This window comes from Mustelus asterias, chromosome 1, assembly GCF_964213995.1.
Source record: "Mustelus asterias chromosome 1, sMusAst1.hap1.1, whole genome shotgun sequence".
Lineage (NCBI taxonomy): Eukaryota > Metazoa > Chordata > Chondrichthyes > Carcharhiniformes > Triakidae > Mustelus > Mustelus asterias.
The window spans coordinates 18,961,079-18,979,795 of NC_135801.1; the positions used below are offsets into that span (position 1 = coordinate 18,961,079).

At 44.0% G+C, this 18,717-nt stretch overlaps 1 protein-coding gene across 1 annotated transcript in view; it reads left to right on the forward strand.

Annotated features, from left to right (window-relative positions):
* LOC144497645 (serine/threonine-protein kinase 32B-like) overlaps window positions 1-18,717 on the forward strand; it is a 193,363-nt gene that overhangs the window by 42,824 nt on the left and 131,822 nt on the right. The window contains exon 2 of the mRNA XM_078222893.1: window positions 55-206. Coding sequence (XP_078079019.1) covers window positions 88-206 — 119 coding nt within the window. The 5' untranslated portion in view covers window positions 55-87. The remainder of the gene's footprint in view (window positions 1-54; window positions 207-18,717) is intronic.

An 18,717-nucleotide genomic window follows, 5' to 3' on the forward strand; every position in this document is an offset into this window, starting at 1 on the left:
TGACTTCTTCATGCAATGTTAATTTATTCAATTAACTTTCTTTACATTGACCAGGTATGCATTGTCCAGAAGAGAGATACGAAGAAAATGTATGCAATGAAATATATGAACAAACAAAAATGCATTGAGCGTGACGAAGTGCGCAATGTTTTCAGAGAACTGCAGATAATGCAACGACTTGAGCACCCCTTCCTTGTGAACCTCTGGTAAGTAACTTCTTGTAATAATTAAATGTGTTTGTAGAATGTGGAGATGGCAAAGCATGAACCTTTTAGACAAATTATAACAGTCTATAAAGTGCAAATGCTTCTAAATGTTAATCATATTTAGTTGTTTGAGTTTAAAGGTTATTATTTTTTTATTATTTATTTCGCGATTGGAAGTCCCTAAGCCAAGCAGTTTCATAAGTTCATAAGATATATAGGAGCAGAATTAGGCCATTCGGCCCATTGAGTCCACTCTGCCATTCGATCATGGCTCCTCATTTCCATTTTTCTCCCCATAACCTTTCAACCCATTACCAATTAAAAATCTGTCAAACTCCTCCTTAAATTTACTCACTGTCCCAGCATCCATTGCACTTTGAGGTAGCGAATCCCACAGCTTCACAACCCTTTGGGAGAATTAGTTTCTCCTCAACTCTGTTTAAATGTTCTACCCCTTATCCTAAAACTATGACCTCTCATCCTAGAATGCCCCACAAGCGGAAGCATTCACTCCACATCTACTTTATCTCTACCTTTTACATTTTGTATACCTCAATTTGATCTCCCCTCATTCTTCTAAATTCTTGAGACTTTAGGCCTAAACTGTTCAATCTTTCTTCATACAACAAACCCCTCATCTCTGGAATTAATCTAGTGAACCTCCTCTGAACTGCCTCCAATTGCCATTACATCTTCTGCCCTGCTGTGTTTAGTGCTGATGGGCTTCTGTGGATTGGACAGTCTTCTATGATGTGGTGTACATAGGGGTTTGGACACTAATGCCACATCTGTGGAGGTTGGCCAAGCAAGGACCGTGGTCGGTCCTGAACCTGTTAAGGGTGGAACAGTCTTTCCTTGGAAGGTTGAAACCAAGCAGATGTTGGGTTGGGTTTGAGATCAGGTATGTGTTTGTCATGTCCAATAATTCCCATTCATTTGTCCAGGTGGAATTTGCATTAAAGTCCTGTATGGGAGGGATTTTCCAGAGCGGCCTTGCTGGGAGTGGTACCTTGGGTGGGCTGAATAGATCAGCATGAAGTGGCAGGTGGGGGGCATTCCAAACTTTTTCTATCATTTTGCGGGTTGTTGCAAGTCAGTAGATATGTGGAAGAGTCCTGTTTGCCAGGGCAGGGAGCCAAGGGAGTGGTGTTAAGTGTAGTGTTCCAGTAATGGTGAGCATGGTGGCATTCAGCTGTGATGATAACCAAACAGGGATGCAGCATTCTGCTACTGAGTATGATGGTGCGAGTGCTGAGGTTCGGAGTGTTGTGGTAGCAGCACTTCATGTTGAGTCGGCTAGTTTGACAATCAAGTTGTTTCTGGACTTGACCTTGCTGCCATTGTTTTTAGGTCTTCCCGGAAGCTTAATATCCTATCTAGAGTCATAGAATCATAGAATTCTACAGTGCAGAAGGAGGCCATTTAGCCCATCAAATCTGCACTGACCACAATCCCACCCAGGCCCTATCCCCATAACCCACATGCATTTACCCTAGCTCGTCCCCTTGACACTCAGGGGCAAATAGCATGGCCAATCAATCTAACCCGCACAGCTTTGGACTGTGGGAGGAAACCAGAGCACTCGGAGGAAACCCATGCAGACATGGGGAGAACATGCAGACTCCACACAGACAGTCACCCGAGGCCGGAATCAAATCCGGGTCCCTGGCACTGTGAGGCAGCAGTGCTAACCACTGTTCCACCTTGCCGCTCACTTTGAGGTATGTTGTAGTTGGGTGGTGCTTTAACTTGTAGCCATTCATTTGGATGCTGACCTCTTGGTTTTTGCATTGTGAAGATGGAATAAGCGGGATGCTTTCTTGCGGGGCTTGGCTTGAGTCACCAGTATTGTTACAAATTTTGACAAGTCCTCATTTAGGGAGTCGAAGTCGGGAGCTTGAGTTGTGAGGCAGATGTTGTTGACCTGTATGAATTTTCAGGAGGTGGTTTTTGAAAGCTCATTTGTGTATAAGTTGAAAAGGGTTGGAGCCAGTACTGAGCCTTGAAGGCATGCCCACCAATGAGTCAACTGGGCCGGGGTATGTATAATGTGCCAGACTTAGAGGGGCCCAGATATCTCAGAGGTTTGTAGGGCTGGAGGAGATTACACAGATAGAGGGGGTTGAGGCCATGGAGGGATTTAAAACCTCATCCACAAAAGAGAAAATGCTGGGAAATCTCAGCAGGCCTGGCAGCATCTGTAAGGAGAGAAAAGAGCTGATGTTTTGAGTCCAGATGACCCTTTGTCAAAGCTTGAGCCATGGTTCTTTCCATATACTTTTTGCCTGTCCACGGTGAACTCTGAACCTTCGGTTGTTCAATGGTGTTCTGATACTTTTGGTCGCTCAGTGTTTTCCGGGTATGTCGATGACCTTTGCTGTCCGCCATTTCTTTGGACTGGTGTTGGGAATTGATGACCATCATGTGAAACCGGGTCAGCGAGGCGCTTGTTCATGCCACACCTCCTGCCAGTACCGAGGCTTGCTCGGCAAAGCTAATGCTCTGACCAGCAGACTGAATTGCAAAGGAAGCTTCATGCAAAGAGTCCACAGGAGGAATCCAAGTCAAAGTCCCAAAACTGAAAGGAGCAATGCACATTATTCGCTCGTTATCAATAAAGGACCCAGAATTGAGTATGGAGAGTACAATTTTGAAGTTTGCAGTTGATGCAAAACTTGGCAACTGCAGTAAGTAGTAAGCATGAGAGCTGTAATGATAAGAGGGGCATCAATAGATCACTGAAATGAGTAGACACGTGACAAGAGCAAGTTAATGTGGATGAGGTTTTAAATCCCTCCATGGCCTCAACCCCCTCTATATGTGTAATCTCCTCCAGCCCTACAACCCTCTGAGATATCTGGGCCCCTCTAAGTCTGGCACATTATACATACCCCGGCCCAGTTGACTCATTGGTGGGCATGCCTTCAGTTGCCTCAGCCGTATGCTCTGGGATTCCCTCCCTATATCTCCCTGCCTCTCGACCTCCCTTTCCTCCTTTAAGGCACTCCTTAAAATCTACCTCTTTCACCCAGCTTTTAGCCACCTGACCTAACCTGAATTGAGACCCCACACCTTCCGGCCTCACCTCCAACTGAGAAATGATGAAGGTGCAGGCTGTCTAGCAGGAGTCTTTATAGTGATGTGAATGCAGTCAGTGGCTCCCTGCACCCTGGGGAAAACTGCAGTTGATGTAAGTTCTGAGGCTCTATCCAGTTGACTTTGGATATCCTGTGTGAAGGGGATGGAATTCCTTGTCTTTTAGAGCATTGCCATTATGCAGTGGTGTGCAGCAGGCTGTGTGATGCCTGCCTGGAAGGAGTCTGTTGTAAAGAGATTCTGCGTAAAAGTAACCTTCAATGTTCCAAGCATCCAACACGGCTGTAAGAGATCTCCACTGCGAGCAAGTCATAGACTGATGTGATCTGGCTTTTAAAAGCCTGACTCTTCTCCTGCATTGAATCTCTGACAATTGCAGATAGCTCAGTCACTGCCTGTAGAGTCAAAGGGCAGCGTAAGACTGTCTGTGCGTTCACTGAGGGTCTCTGAGTGTTTCCTGACCCTCGAGGCCTGGTCTGTCCACTTTATGCAGCAACGTTGCATCCTGACCATCCTTCCCTGTCCTATTCCCACTTACCTACCTCCTCTTCCTTATCCTCCTCTCTTCCTCACTGGAGATTGCGTCTCCCACAGAAGCCACAATGGCCAACTGTCTCAGAGAATTTAGAGCTCTGGGAGATGGCCAGGCAGAAAAACAAGACACTCAGCAGCACACTTCCGCCTCAGATATTTATTTTGTTTATTTATTAGTGTCACAAGTAGGCTTCCATTAACATTGCAATGAAGTTGCTGTGAAAATCTCCTAGTCGCCACACTGGTTCCTGTTCAGGTACACTGAGAGTGAATTTAGCATGGCCAATGCACCTAACCAGCATGTCTTTTGGACTGTGGGAGGAAACTGGAGCACTCAGTGGAAGCCCACGCAGACACGGGGAGAACGTGCAGACTCCATACAGACAGTGACCCAAGCTGGGAATCGAACCTGGGCCCCTGGAGCTGCGAGGCAGCAATGTTAGCCACTGCGCCCATAATCTCAACGTGGATAGTCTGTTCCTTCAGATGAGCACTCCCTGCCGTCACTAATGTGCCAACTGCAAAGCTGAGACACTAGTCTCAGCTGCAGCTTTTAAACCCGCCCAGACAGCTTGGTATGGCTCCTGCTCAGCCCAAGACCGCAAGAAACTACAAAGAGTTGTGAACGAAGCCCAGTCCATCACTCAAACCAGCCTCCCATCCATTAACTCTGTCTACACTCCCTGCTCGGAAAAGCAGCCAGCATAATTAAGGACCCCACGCATCCCGGACATTCTCTCTTCACTTTCTTCCCCTGGGAAAAGTCTGAGATCACTTACCAACCGACTCAGGAGCAGCTTCTTCCCTGCTGCCATGGACCTACCTCATATTAAGTTGATCTTTCTCTACACCCTGGCTATGACTGTAACACTACATTCTGCACCCTCTCCTTCCCGTCTCTATGTACGGTATGCTTTGGCTGTCTAGCATGCAAGAAACAATGCTTTTCACTGTATACCGATGTATGTGACGATAAAAAATAAAATCAGATCAAAGAAACAAGCTGTATCATTGTAAAACAGATTCCCCACATGGCGTGATCATCACCCTGAAGGCCTGCAGCCCATAATATGGCTCTCAAATGGGTCCTTAGTGACTTAAATTACATGTTTAATTAACATTTAAATAACGCGGATATGTTCCTGATTTTTAGCCTTGCCCACATAATGGATTATTACAAGCCAGCGTGATGAAGTGGCAAATGTCGCCTGATGTGATCATTGCTGATATTATGTTTGGCGCTGGGAGGGTATTATTCAGACCAATATCTCTTAATGCAGTTGGCTGTTGTTTATTTTTTGTTTTCTAATGCTCCTGTGAAGCACCTTGAGATATTTCGCCATGTTAAAGATACTATGTAAATATAAGCTGTTGTTACATAGAAACATAGAAATTAGAAGCAGGATTGGCCATTCAGCTCTTTGAGCCTGCTCCGCCATTCATCTTGATCATGGCTGGTCATTTAATTCAATATCCTGATCCCCCCCCCCTTCCTCCATTTCTCTTGATCCCTTTAGCACCCAAGAGCTATATCTAATTTCTTCTTGAAATCGGACGTTTTGGCCTCAACTACATTCTGTGGTAGTGAATTCCACACATTCACCACTCTCTGAGTGAAGGGGTTGTTGTAGTTGTAGTAGTAATAGTTGTCGTGCACTTGGACAGCATGGACAGGCAGCATACACCGAAAGGCTGGTGGAGCCAGATTTTGTAGAAACTCCCAAAATACACTTGTAGATGCCCTTGAGGAGCACTCGTTTGCATGTTTATGGGGAAAAGGCTGAGGTGTGGGACTAAATCTGGCAGCTCGTTCTGAGAGCTGCCAAATGGAACACCCGCTCTTCTGCTTTCTATCATTCTACGTTTTATTCAAATTGTTTCTCAATGAGTAGAGATGAATAAAAGTCTCCAGTGTAATCATTTGAAATATACAAAATGCAACTCGCTGTCAAAAAAATGACAGCGTAATATTGTGTGCCTTTTTTCACCAATCTAAAGTTCATTCAGGAATGCCAGGCAAATGAATCAATAAAAAAAAATGGAAAATATCTCCTAACAATGAGAGCAAGTATAACAATAGGACAGAAGAAAATAAAATGAAGAAATGATGCTCAGAGTGCTCAGTGATAAGTTATTTGGAATTTAGTCTTGTGCATTATTTTGGCATTTAGCGATAGCAACACAATTACTCCAGTTACTTCTGCCATGACATGGTCTTCCTGTTGCACTATCTTGCGTTTATTGTCAAAATGCTTGATTTAGACTATTTATTTTTCACATGTTTCATTTCCCTGCATCTGCCTGCAACCAAAGCATCAGGTAGTGTTCAAATCTGTGGAATAAAATGACAAATGTAAATCATTCAAGCTTCAGCCTCATGGTTTTCTGCCTCTTTTGATTGAATTGCTGCTATGAAAGTGTTTATAACAAGGCGGTATGTGCGTAAGGCTAGTATTTCCATGGGGTGATGGGGGGTGCATGTTGTTTCCTATCTGTCACTATAGCTTTTGTAGGTTGAAACTGTAATGACCTCAACGAGGCTCAAGAGATGACCTTTTGGAGTATGAGCTCCCTGATTGAGGTAATGATTGTCTTGTGTCCTTTGTTACTGCGTGGAGGCGTTTCCTGTACGGGCTGCTGCTGCACACCTTCCACTTCCGCTTCCTTGCCCTCGCCCGGATACACCTTAGCAGGCCCTGTTGCCGTCCGGCAGTGGAGGCCTCCCTATGGAGGGATCCTCCCCCACTATCTTGGGGCCCTGGGGTGGAGGGTGGTGCATACAGCAGTTCCATACAATAAAAGGTTAAATTGGTTCACGGACTCCCAAGCAACCTGCCCTTTTTGCAATCTTGTGGAGTCTGTCAGCCATGTCTATGTTGAGTGTTATAGCTGCATACACTTTTTTGTTTCCACAAAAACCTTTTGCTGATGTTTTGTTTGCACTTCAGCCCCACGCTCCTGATCTACGGACACCCGGTGCGGAGAGAGGGGCAGGGAAGGCAGAGGACCTCCTCATGAACCTGCTCCTGGGCCTGGCAAAACTTGCCATAAACAGATCCAAGCAACAGGTGACTGAGGGGGTCATCCGACCCGACTGTCTGCCCCTCTGCCACGGCTAAATTCGCGACTGGGTTTCCCTGGAGAGGGAGCATGCGGGTCCGAGGGTACCGTTAATGCCTTCCATGCTCATTGGGCACCGCAGGGATTGGGATGCATTACCAACCCCTTTAATCACATTTTGATTTGATGTTTTAAGTTTCCTTTCCATTTTATCATTTGTTTTGGGCGGTTCCCCTCCTTTTGGGAGCTGCCCCTTTAAATTTGTCTCATTAATTTGAGTTAGTTTATTTGGTTGGCTGAAAAGATTGGCAATGATTGCCAATCAGAGAGTCTCGCCTGTGTATATATTGAGGAGTGTCAGGGTTACTGACACTCTAGATTCTGACTTTGTACCTGAAGCACTCTTAGGAGTGGAATTGAGTTTGTAAATAAAGGGAATCTGGTGAAGGGACACCGGCCTCTGAGCAGTTATTTCAGGAACAAACTCCAGAGAAAGAGAGTAAACAGCTTTGATAAGTAAGTGGAATGAGGGCTATATATCCATGAAGAAAATATTTTAATGGGCTCAATTTTCTTGTATGGGTCATTGAAAAGTAAAAAAATCATGTGACTGGTGGAATTCAAATAGACACTTGTTTTAAAGTTTGTTTTTCATCAAGTCATAGCTAGATCTTTTCTGCTGTTTTTCTGTTCATTAGTCTAGAGATGAAAAGAGTGATACTTTTAAAAATGTAATTTGTTAATGCTTCTATTAGTCATCGATAAATTAAATATTGAAACCCAGTGTTCCATTCCTTAGCACTGTCATATTTGGGAGGGTAAGTATTCACTAAAAGTATAGAAGCAGCATATATTTACAAAGAGGGCTGTGTCATTTGCAGACAGAAGGAGCAGGTCCACACATTGCACCTTTTTTCAATTTTTTTTTAAAAAAGCTTGGGGGTCAGCCATTCCCTTGTTCATTCTGCATTGCAATGCCTTGACCAATTGAAGTCAATTTGCCTGCTTTGGATTTAAACAAAGGCCGTAGTTTTCCGACTGTTCACGGAATCTTCTGGTCCCACTGACAGCGCATCCCTGCCATGGGATTCCCGGCGGCATGGTGTGCAATCAATGGGGAATCCTTTTGACAGCGGCAGAACCAGAAGATCCCACCGCCAGCGAACAGCGCACTGCTGCATGCCGTGAGATGCACGCTGTGGGGACAATTGCCCCCAAAAGCTTGGCAGTTAGTTGTTCCTTGGAGTCTTCTCTATGACAACACCACCATCAATGAGAATCCGCTTGCCAACCAGTCAGTATCCTCTTCTCATGAAGTATAAATTGTTGTTTCTTTTGAAATTTGGTATTCTTGCATCTGTCCCTATGAGTGTGAGATAGAAAGTTTTGACAGCATGCCTCATTTCAGTAATATTCATGTTCTGTACCACTAAAATGACAAAAAATATAAATGCAAAAATAATTGGAGTTAAAGCTGAAAATTTCAGGTAAATGTTGAATATTTATCTTGAACTAATTTCTCTTAATGAGAAGCTGCTTGAAAATAATCACAATTACAATTGAATGTTTGATCCAAGGACTAAATGTACTGTAATTATACCTGTTATCAATTGGTTTTCATATGCCCATGACCAGGCTACAGTTTCTCTAAGTTAACTGAGCTCCATCTGAACTTGGACTGGTATCTTAATGCTCTGTTGGGCACCCAGCCCAGATCTATTAATCTTCAATTAAAGTGAAACACTTACTCACAAATACTTGGGATGTTCATCGTGTCTTCCTATTATATCAGAGAGCAGAAAGGTCACACCATTAGACCACTGCACACAGACTAAACTCATTGATCAGAATTCTTTATGGATGAGATGACATATTGAACCGATAAGATACATGATGGAAGTGGTACCTGATGGGAAAATGCTGGGCAGGAAAAGACTTGCTGGTCCACATATCACAGTGGCCGGAGCATCTTAACCCAGCAGGGCACTTGTTTATAATAATAAGTCAAACAACTCAAATAATTGTACAATGGATCAATTCATGAGCAGTTTAGTATACCTTTTTATTGGAACAGATCACTTCCTGGAGGAAGAATGTAATTAAACTGGAAAGAGTGCAATAAAGATTTACAAGAATGTTTCTGGGACTGGAAAGTTTGAATTATAAGAAGAGGCTGACTAGGTTGGGACATTTTTCCCTGGGGCGGAGGAATGAGGGTGACTATATAGAGGTATATAAAATCATAAGGGGCATAGATAAGGTGAATATCCAAGGTTTTTTTTCTCCCAGGATAGAGGAGTCCAAAATTAGAGGGCATAGGTTTAAGGTGAGGGGAAAGATTCAAAAGGGACCTGGAGATTGAGATGAGCGGGATTTTCCAGCTGCTCCCACCAGCAGGATTCTCCTGTCCCACTGACCGCGACCCCTCTCCCACATCGTATGTTCCTTGGCAGCAGAGGGAGCGACCAATGGGAAACCCCATTGACAGCGACAGGACTGGAATAGCACACCACAGGCCAATGGCAGGTTGCTCCTGTCACCGCAGAGGGTGGTGTACATATAGAATGAGCTGCCAGAAGGGGTGATATAGGTGGATACAGTTACAACATTTAAAAGACATTTGGACAGGTACGTGGATGGGAAAGGTTTCGAGGGATATGGGCCAAACTCGGGCAAATGGGACTAGTGAGACAGGTGGCACTTACATTTAAATATGTTAAATGATCGGAAACCACAGCTTTACCTAAGAATTCCTACTTTGAGGACAAGATTTCCAGGTTTCCTTCCTCAGCAGATAAGACCAGGCGCGAGGGCAGTGGGATTGACAAGGATGAACCATTGACAGATAAGGGAGATTTAAATACTGAGATGTGACAACTGTTTCCTTGTATAAGTGAAAGTCTAACAGTTTGTTCTGATGGCATGCATTAATTGGCGGCTGAAAATTCCAGGTTACTGATAGGGTGCCAGCCTCCCCCGCTGCAAGGGGGGTGTGAAAATTAAAATTCCCCCCCCCCCCCATGAGGGGATTGGGGTTGTCCTTTTTTGATATGGATGCACAACTGGCTGACGAGTTCTGATCGATTTTAGTCGTGTCTTACTCCATGTTAATGTTACTATTACTAAATACAGTTTGTAAGAGATCTTTTGTTTTAAAATCAGTGGCAGAATCGTCCCGCTTTCTGTAGAGCCCACCTGACTACATTTCATTGATTTGAGTGGAAGGTAAAACAGGTGAGTTTTGTACACAGTTGATGATTTGCCCTGTCCCCGTGAATCTCCCCTTCGGTGGGATTTTCCGTGTGTACCCACCCCCCCACCCCCCCCCCCGCCCCCCAACCATAGCATGTTTTGCAGTGACAGAGATGGCCTGCCATTGGCCTGTGGTGGGCTATTCCAGTCTTGTCGCTGTCAATGGGGTTTCCCATTGGTCGCACCCTCTACCGCCAGGGAACATGCAATGGGGGAGAGGATCGCTGTCAGCGGGACTGGAGGATCCTGCTCTTGGGAGCAGCTGGAAAATCCCGCTCATATCGATCTCCAGAAGGACATTGGGATCTCCCACTCATGGATCATAGTGTCAGAAGTGCACCTTTGACCAGAGTGAATAGCCGCTGTTAGCCAGGCAACCACAGAATTCAAAATAACCATTGATGGTGAAGGTTGACAGTTACCTGGCTCCCACCTTAGCAGGTCTGATGGAATAAAAGGACACCAAACATAGATGCAAGTGCCAGGACATCTGTGGGCTGCTCCCACCCTATTGCTGCAAGTCACTCATTATCCACTGGGCAGCGGAACAGGAGCAGCACCAAGAAAATTCCCAGTGAAAACCTCAAACAGAGGTATAGAAAGATAGAAGAGGAGTTGTCAAAGTTAGTGAAATTACTACTGTGGGCAAGTTGGATAAATACTTAAAGACAGCTATTGGTTTTCTTCCAAAGCCGCCTGAAGCCCCAGTGCAACACAAGTAAAATGCACAGATAAGTGCCCACAAATATCCAGTTGTATGAGCCCCTCATGTACAGCAGGTTGGCACACAGAGCTTCTGCAAGAGCAAAGAAGTGAACTTCCTTTGCCTGTAGGCTATTAATCCTTCCTCAAGATGATCTTATGGGTTAGCAATGCTGTGAACCAGACAGTATACAAAATACAACTCAAGAAGTTCATGATTTTGCATAGGCTTGATCTTCAGAGATTTTAAAGTTATTTATTAGTGCCACGACTGCAATGAAGTTACTGTGAAAATCCCCTAGTCGCCTGTTTGGGTACAATGAGGGAGAATTTAGCATGGCCAATGCACCTAACCAGCACGTCTTTCAGACTGCGGGAGGAAACTGGAGCACCCGGAGGAAGCCCATGCAGACACAGGGCAAATGACCCAAGCCGGGAATTGAACTTGGATCCCTGGCGCTCTGAGGTAGCAATGCTAACCACTGTGCCACCATGCCACCCTCCTTGTATGTAGCATTGAAAAAAGATTTTATTGATTGCACCTTTGGTGCCATAGAGAGAAAAGTTGGCCATTTGTAATTTTTAGCCAGACACCATCGACTCAATTACCCACCCATCCCCTTGATCCAAGTACCTACCCCTGAATCAACACACACTCCTCTCACCCGACTATCCATACTCTGACCCAACTCTCCACCCCCAGCCCATTCATTCACAAATTCCCCAACACAACTACCCACTCTGATCCCATCACTCGCTCAATCACTCACCCCAAACCCCGTGAAAGACTTGAGACCTTTAAGAACTCACCTGAATGCAGCACCGGATGTCGAAAAGGAGCATGTCCCCTCCAGTGCTCCTCTTTGCCCGTCTTCTCTGAGGCTACGCCTGAGTGTTTGGTGTTGCCACCAGTTTTGAAAGTCCCAGCTCAAAGGGCACACAAAGGTAAGCAATGATCACCATCGATCTGGGCCGAGGACTGAGTGTCTTCACATCCCACGTCCATTGACCAATGTTTAAATATATAATTCTATTCCAATTACAAATTAGTTCATTAAATGTCTTGCATTAAATTCATCTCCTTACGCCAGCATTTTCTCATTAACTAAATTACTTTCCAAGCACATCATCCAAGCTTGCGATCATTAATTCAGTAACACTATCCAATTGACTTTCCAAAAATAATGCTTTGCTATTCATTCTGTTCTGGGCACTAATTATGTCTCTTAGATTTCACAGTTTATTCTCTATGCTTGCTTATTGCTTCTCTTCAAACATTTTGTAAAATAAGCCGATTCAACACAAACGTTCCTTAAAACCTCGCAGCAAATAGAGAACAGACTTAATTGTTTTTCCCCTCCAGCGTGGGGTCAAGTACAAATACTAATTGCACCAGTTCTTGATTGCTAATGGCAGCCAGCATCATTCCATTTTTCCAATATCAGTAATGTGAGTTGACCCTGGCTACTTTGGGAGTGGGAGGCACTTTGCTCCAATTCACAAGGCTGGGTGACCATCACCTGATGTTATTATTTGCTGTCATTCAGGCACAAGAAGAAATCATGCAAAAGAAAATCCCAGAGAAAGTTTGCCCGATCACTGAAGGAATTATTCATAGAGAGAGAGGAAACAAAACAGCTGGCACATGCACCTAAGCTCCCTAAGAGACAGCAGCCCAGATCAAAATCTTTTTTTCAGCTAATTGTGTTGCAAAAAATATTACAACAAAGATCGAGGGCGATATTTTCCAGCCCCGCTCACCCCAAAACCGGAAAATCCCACCCGAGGTTCACGGATCTTTGCACGGTCCGTCCCCCGCCCGCTACAATTCCCGTGGCGGTTAGGGTGGGAAAACTGCTTCTCCGCTCCCCCCGTCAACCCCAATGTTTAATGTGGGGCATAAGTGGCTGCCCAGGTTGGGTGAATATACTAAACAACCTCATAGAATCATAGAAGTCCTATAGCGCAGAAGGAGGCCATTCAGCCCATCAGGTCTGCACAGACTCAGCATCTTACCCAAGTCCATCACGGAGCCGGAAAGTCCTACCCCTAAGCTCCATGACGCCAATATTTATGAGGAAGTAGGGAAAGAATGGGGAAGTGTGGTATTAGAGGGGGAACTTCACCTTTTTGCATTTATTGCTGGGCAGCCAGTCAGATTAACAGGAAACAGCTCTGAGATCGGCGTTTGGAGGTTGGCAGGGGATGGTCAGAATGAAGGAAAATGCTCACGATCAGGATTTGTTTCATGGCCAGAGGCAAGCACCAATCACCACTGTGAGGAGAGGCCGTGTTTGGTGAAGAGAGGTTGGAACTTTTGGGGCAGCACTTCTGTTCCTCTTGACGCACAAGGAGTGCTTTAAAAAAATACAACAAACATCCTGCTGCTTGGGTTCCCAAGCCCGGAAAAACCTGACTGCTAGCAGTTCAAATTTAAATTATTGTGGTAGATAATCATAGAATCCCTATAGTGCAGAATGAGGCCTTTCGGCCCATTTGAGTCTGCAGTGACCCTCTGACAGAGTATCTTACCCAGGCCCTCTCCCCCACCCTATCCTCATAACCCCATGCATTTACCATGGCTAATCCCCCTAACCTACGTATCTTGGGACACTAACGAGCAATTTAGCACATTCAATCTACCTATCTTGCACTTCTTTGAACTGTGAGAGGAAACTGGAGCACTCAAAGGAAACCCACGCAGACACTGGGTGTGGGATTTTATGGCCTTGCTTGACCCAAGATTGGAAAATCCTGCCCAAGATCAACGGACATTTCCATTGTGCTCCAATTATGTGGTGGGTGGGGTGGTAGAATTCTAATGGGAGAGAAAATGCGAACTCCGCAGACAGTCATCCAAAGCTGGAATTGAACCCAGGCCCCTGGTGCTGTGAGGCAACAGTGCTAACCACTCTGCCACAGTGCCGCTCTATAAATATGATAATGCAATGTCTTGCCTTGCCAATGTGTGGCACATCAATAGCATGCGACCCACCATTGTTAAATGACGACAGATGTGTATATGGTAAGATTGGCGACACAATCTCCGATTTTCAATATTTACCCTCTCCCCCACAACCTCTCCTGTGTGAGAGTGTAACCGGTGATAACTTTGTATTGGATGTAATGTGACCAATGATAACAAGCTGCAAGTATCAGCTGATCCAGTAAACCATGGAACCAATTACAGAATGATGTAATAGTCAGCTGCCTCACTATAAATAAGAACCTGTTTGGAATTGTGGAGAGCTTGGAGTGGCCCAGGGCGAGGTCCCAAGTTTGGAGTAATGAAGTTTTTTTATTAAACCCTTTCTTTGATTTATAAGTTGGAGTAAGTTTTGTTATATTTTTGTTGTCTGCATTTGAAGAGTTCCTTCTGAAGAAACACCCTGCCCGTTGCGTAGGCGCTGGATATTTAACTCCATGAATTTATGAGATCGCAAGTTGTCCATCTCACATGAGAGAACACATGGAGAGTGCAAACCCGACCATTCTATCCAAAGGAAGTTGTTATTCGTTTCTACAGAAGAGCCACGTCAAAGAAGGATGAATTAAACAACAACAAAAAAATTCACAACCATTTCGCAATCTAATCAAAACAGATCCTTAAGTACTTCAGAGCTCACGAGTTACTTTCTGAAGTGTAATCCCAGTTATTATACAGGCAAAGTCAGCAGACAATTTATGTACAGCAGAGCCTCACAAATGTTAAATGAGACAAGTGGCCATTTAAATAGAATATTGGACAGTGTTTTAAATGAATTGTTTACTTTTATTATTGCCCATTTTGCCAAAGCCCAGCCTAGTCCCGACACCATGATATTCCTGCCACGCTCCATCAATTTTCCACAGGAAATCGACAGAATCCCCTTGACATATGGCATTTTAGATACTGATGGAGCTCCCAAGGATCCTTCATGCACCATAATGTTAAAAAGAAGCTCCTATTATAACTAATGATATGCAGCATGGTATGACTGACGTGAAGAAATTAATTATCAGGATAGCAGATTTGCAAAGCACAGAAGGAAAGTTGTTTATGCCCAATACTCCATCTAAAGTGCTTGGTAATTTTAATAAGAGCTACAGTTTCAATTTCCATAGAAGGTTATAGATCCCAGTGGAAGTTATAAGATAATTGAAGAACTTTTTAGAAAAAAATGAGCTGAGGAATATTGAATGTTTATTCCCCGAGTGTGTATGACCCAATTTTTTTTCCCAACCAACTACAGTGTTCATTTAAAAAAAAAATTGAACTGTTATCTGTCAAATTCTTGAAGCGAGCTTTAACTCTATCCTTCATTACTTTAAGGCAATGCTTATCATAAGTCTTTTCATGAGCCAGATCATATTTGAGCTAATAGGCATAAGTGAAAGCTGCAGTAACATTGCAGCTACTGGCCTCATTGCGGAACACAGTATGCAAATTGGAGTTATACTACCAGCTATATGTCCTCTAGATGGCAGCATTGAGGTCGGCTATCTTTGGTGGGGAAGCACAGATAGGAGTACACAGTTTGCATTCTATTGGCTTAATCAATTTAATATAAATTCATTCAAAAGTCTGATGGTAGTAGGAAAGAAGCTGTTCTTGAGTCAGTTGGTACGTGTCCACAGGCTTTTTATCTTTTTCCTTACAGAAGAAGGTGGAAGAGAGTATGCCTGGGGTGCATGGGAGTCCTTAATTACGCTGGCTGCTTTTCCAAGGCAGCGGGAAGTGTAGATGGAGTCAATAGATGGGAGGCTGGTTTGCGTGATGGACTGAGCTATGTTCACAACCGTTTGTAGGGATGGCACAGGGGAGGCACAGTGGCACAGTGGTTAGCACTGCTGCCTCACAGCGCCAGGGACCCTGAAGTTCAATTCCCGGCTTGGGTCACCGTCTGTGTGGAATCTGCACATTCTCCTGTGTCTGCGTGGATTTCCTCCGGGTACTCCGGTTTCCTCCCACAGTCCGAAAGACGTGCTGGTTAGGTGGATTGGCCATGCTAAATTCTCCCTCAGTGTACCCGAACAGGCACCGGAGATTTTCACAGTAACTTCATTGCAGTGTTAATATAAGCCTACTTGTGACTAATAAATAAACTTTAGTTTCTTGCGATGAATAAGGACATGGAAAATGCAGGTTTGCAAAATGCCCCATGTCCAACAACATTCTAAATGGTGTTTTTGCATCGCACTTAAAACATGCTACACCGAGTGCAAATGCAAAATAGTAAGAGACAGTATTGTAAAGGATCTGGCACACGCATTCCGCTGCCACTTTCACTCTGATGCACAGCTGAAACTCGATGGAAATGTGTTATTCTGTCTAGAAACATAGAAACATAGAAAAACTACAGCACAAACAGGCCCTTCGGCCCCACAAGTTGTGCCGAACATATCCCTACCTTCTAGGCCTACCTATAACCCTCCATCCTATTAAGTCCCATGTACTCATCCAGCAGTCTCTTAAAAGTCCCTATTGAGTTTACCTCCACCACCACTGATGGCAGCCGATTCCACTCGCCCACCACCCTCAGCTTATACTGAGTCTGGAAATCTGTTGGGGCTAATTGTTCTGTCCCACTCGTAACTTCTATTACAAGAGCTTATTATTCTTTAGGGAGTATTGAAGTTCAGTAATTCACACTAAATATTAAAAATATTGTCCTGGTTGGCATAAACAACACTACTTTACCTTGTTGCTTTTTCTAGGACCTTGTTTTGTGCGAATTGTTTGCTGCGTTTCCCACGTCGCATCAGATTCAAAAGTACTTCAACACCTGAGGAGTGTTTTTGGGAAACTCTGAGATTGTGAAAGGTGCTTTAGAAATGCATGGTCTTTAATCAGGGATTCATTGTTGCTAAAAATAGCAGTAATGTTGAGCAAAAGTGATGAATATCCATTTCTGTGCAAGGGTAAAACTCTAGTTAGATTGATGTTAAATAAAAGTGTTTTCATGTCTGGGGTTTTGGTTTCATTTCAAACTGTCTCTCTATTGTGCTTAGAGAGTTTATGGTGCGAGAAGCAAACAGGTGTAAGGAAGGACTAAACTGCCTAGCAACCAGGGGCCACCTTTAAGTTAGAAAGACCTTTTGAGTTTAGTTTTCACGGGACCCAAGGCAGCTGGAGCTCGGTAGTGAGAGGGAAGGCAGCTCTCACCGCTTTGCCAGAGCCATAACAATGGAATAATGGACAAAAAAACAAGTCCCAGAAAGTAAAGAACAGCTAATTCCAGAAACCAGGGAATGAAAAGTGAAGTTCCAGGATAATTGAAGTCAAAGAAACAAAAGGGAACTGGTATTTGAATAAAGTACTGTTAACTAAAGTTGAAAACAGAGCTGAAAAGTAATACCTGGTGAAGTTAACCAGAGAGAATCCAGAGATCTGAAGCAATCCTAAGGTCAGTAACCTTAGTATGGCCCATGAAACAGTATTGTGCTATTGGTGGCTGGAAACCTGAGAGATTGTGTGGAAACGTGAATGCAAGTGGCAATTCAAGACAGAGGAATACTGAAAGGAGAGTTGGAAATCCTGGAAGAGGATCCTTGTTGAAAACAGCTGTTGAATATAAGATGTTATACCCAAACTCTTTCTTTACTGATGCAGACTTTGCAGAAATTGAAAAATGTCCCATTTATCAATATTAATGCGCTCACCTTCAAGAAAGTAACAAGTCACCAATTGAAAATGAACCTGTCCAGCACATTGCTGCAATTAACCCTTCTTCACATTTTCAACAGCAATATGAGAATAAATTTGTGCCTTTTCTCAGGATGATCTCTAATGGAGGAATGAATAAGCCATTATGGCAGATATCACTTGTGATGCCTGCAACTCCACTTTCCCATTCCAAAAAATAAGCAGTCAACTTCAAATCCATTTTGTTATGATGGTCCTGACGGGCATGGGGATTTTTGCCAGATCGCCCCATGAGCTTCATGGAGTATGAGCTCCATTACTGAGCGAGTGGTTGTTCACCCAACAGGAAATGAGCAGCGGGAGGTTAAAACCCACTGCTTCGACCTGGACTGTCGTTGTAGGTCCCCCAGGTACAAACTTGTTTGCTGTAAGCCATGGCTGTGTCCTTTGGCTTCCAGTACAGGGTTCTTTGGTGGCGGAAGACTGGCCTTGGAGGAATTATTAAACATTTTATTCTACTTGTAGTTCTGAATTCATAACTGAGGGTTATTTTGTCTCATTACTGTGGAATACCTTGGAGTGTCAGCAGTGGCCACAGCATGACACTCTCCCCTGAGTCAACGGCACTTTGTAATGTAAAATCCCTGACCTCCTTTCATCTAATGGCAAGTACAAAGAATCCTGCATTTCACAATCGATTCTTGATTCTCTTTTTTCATGTAGGCAAGGCCAGAATGCAACACTTTTTTAGCATTGAATTATAAGTCACTCACTCTATTGTTTGAAGAAGTTTCTTTGTGCTAATTAGAATAGTTATATCTTTTTGAGACTGAAAAATGAAATTTATTCAACCGCTTTTTCCAGTCCAGCTGAATATTCAGGGATCATTATGGATGTGAGTTCAGATTTCACATCAGTAGAGTTAGTGATCTGTCATTTGTTTTGTTCGATCAGGGGACCCAGGGGATGGGGGAGCCATGAGTTTTTTTAAAAATCCCCTAAAATGGCGTGAGTCTATTTTTCATCCTTACCAATTACTTCTAATAAACTTGTTCAGAGACTTAAACCATGGTCAGGGAGTCACAGGGTCATAGAGGTTTACAGCATGGAAACAGGCACTTCAGCCCAACTTGTCCATGCTGCCCTTTTTTTTTAAACCCCTAAGCTAGTCCCAAAAGCCCGCGTTTGGCCCATATCCCTCTATAACCATCTTGTCCATGTAACTGTCTGAACGCTTTTTAA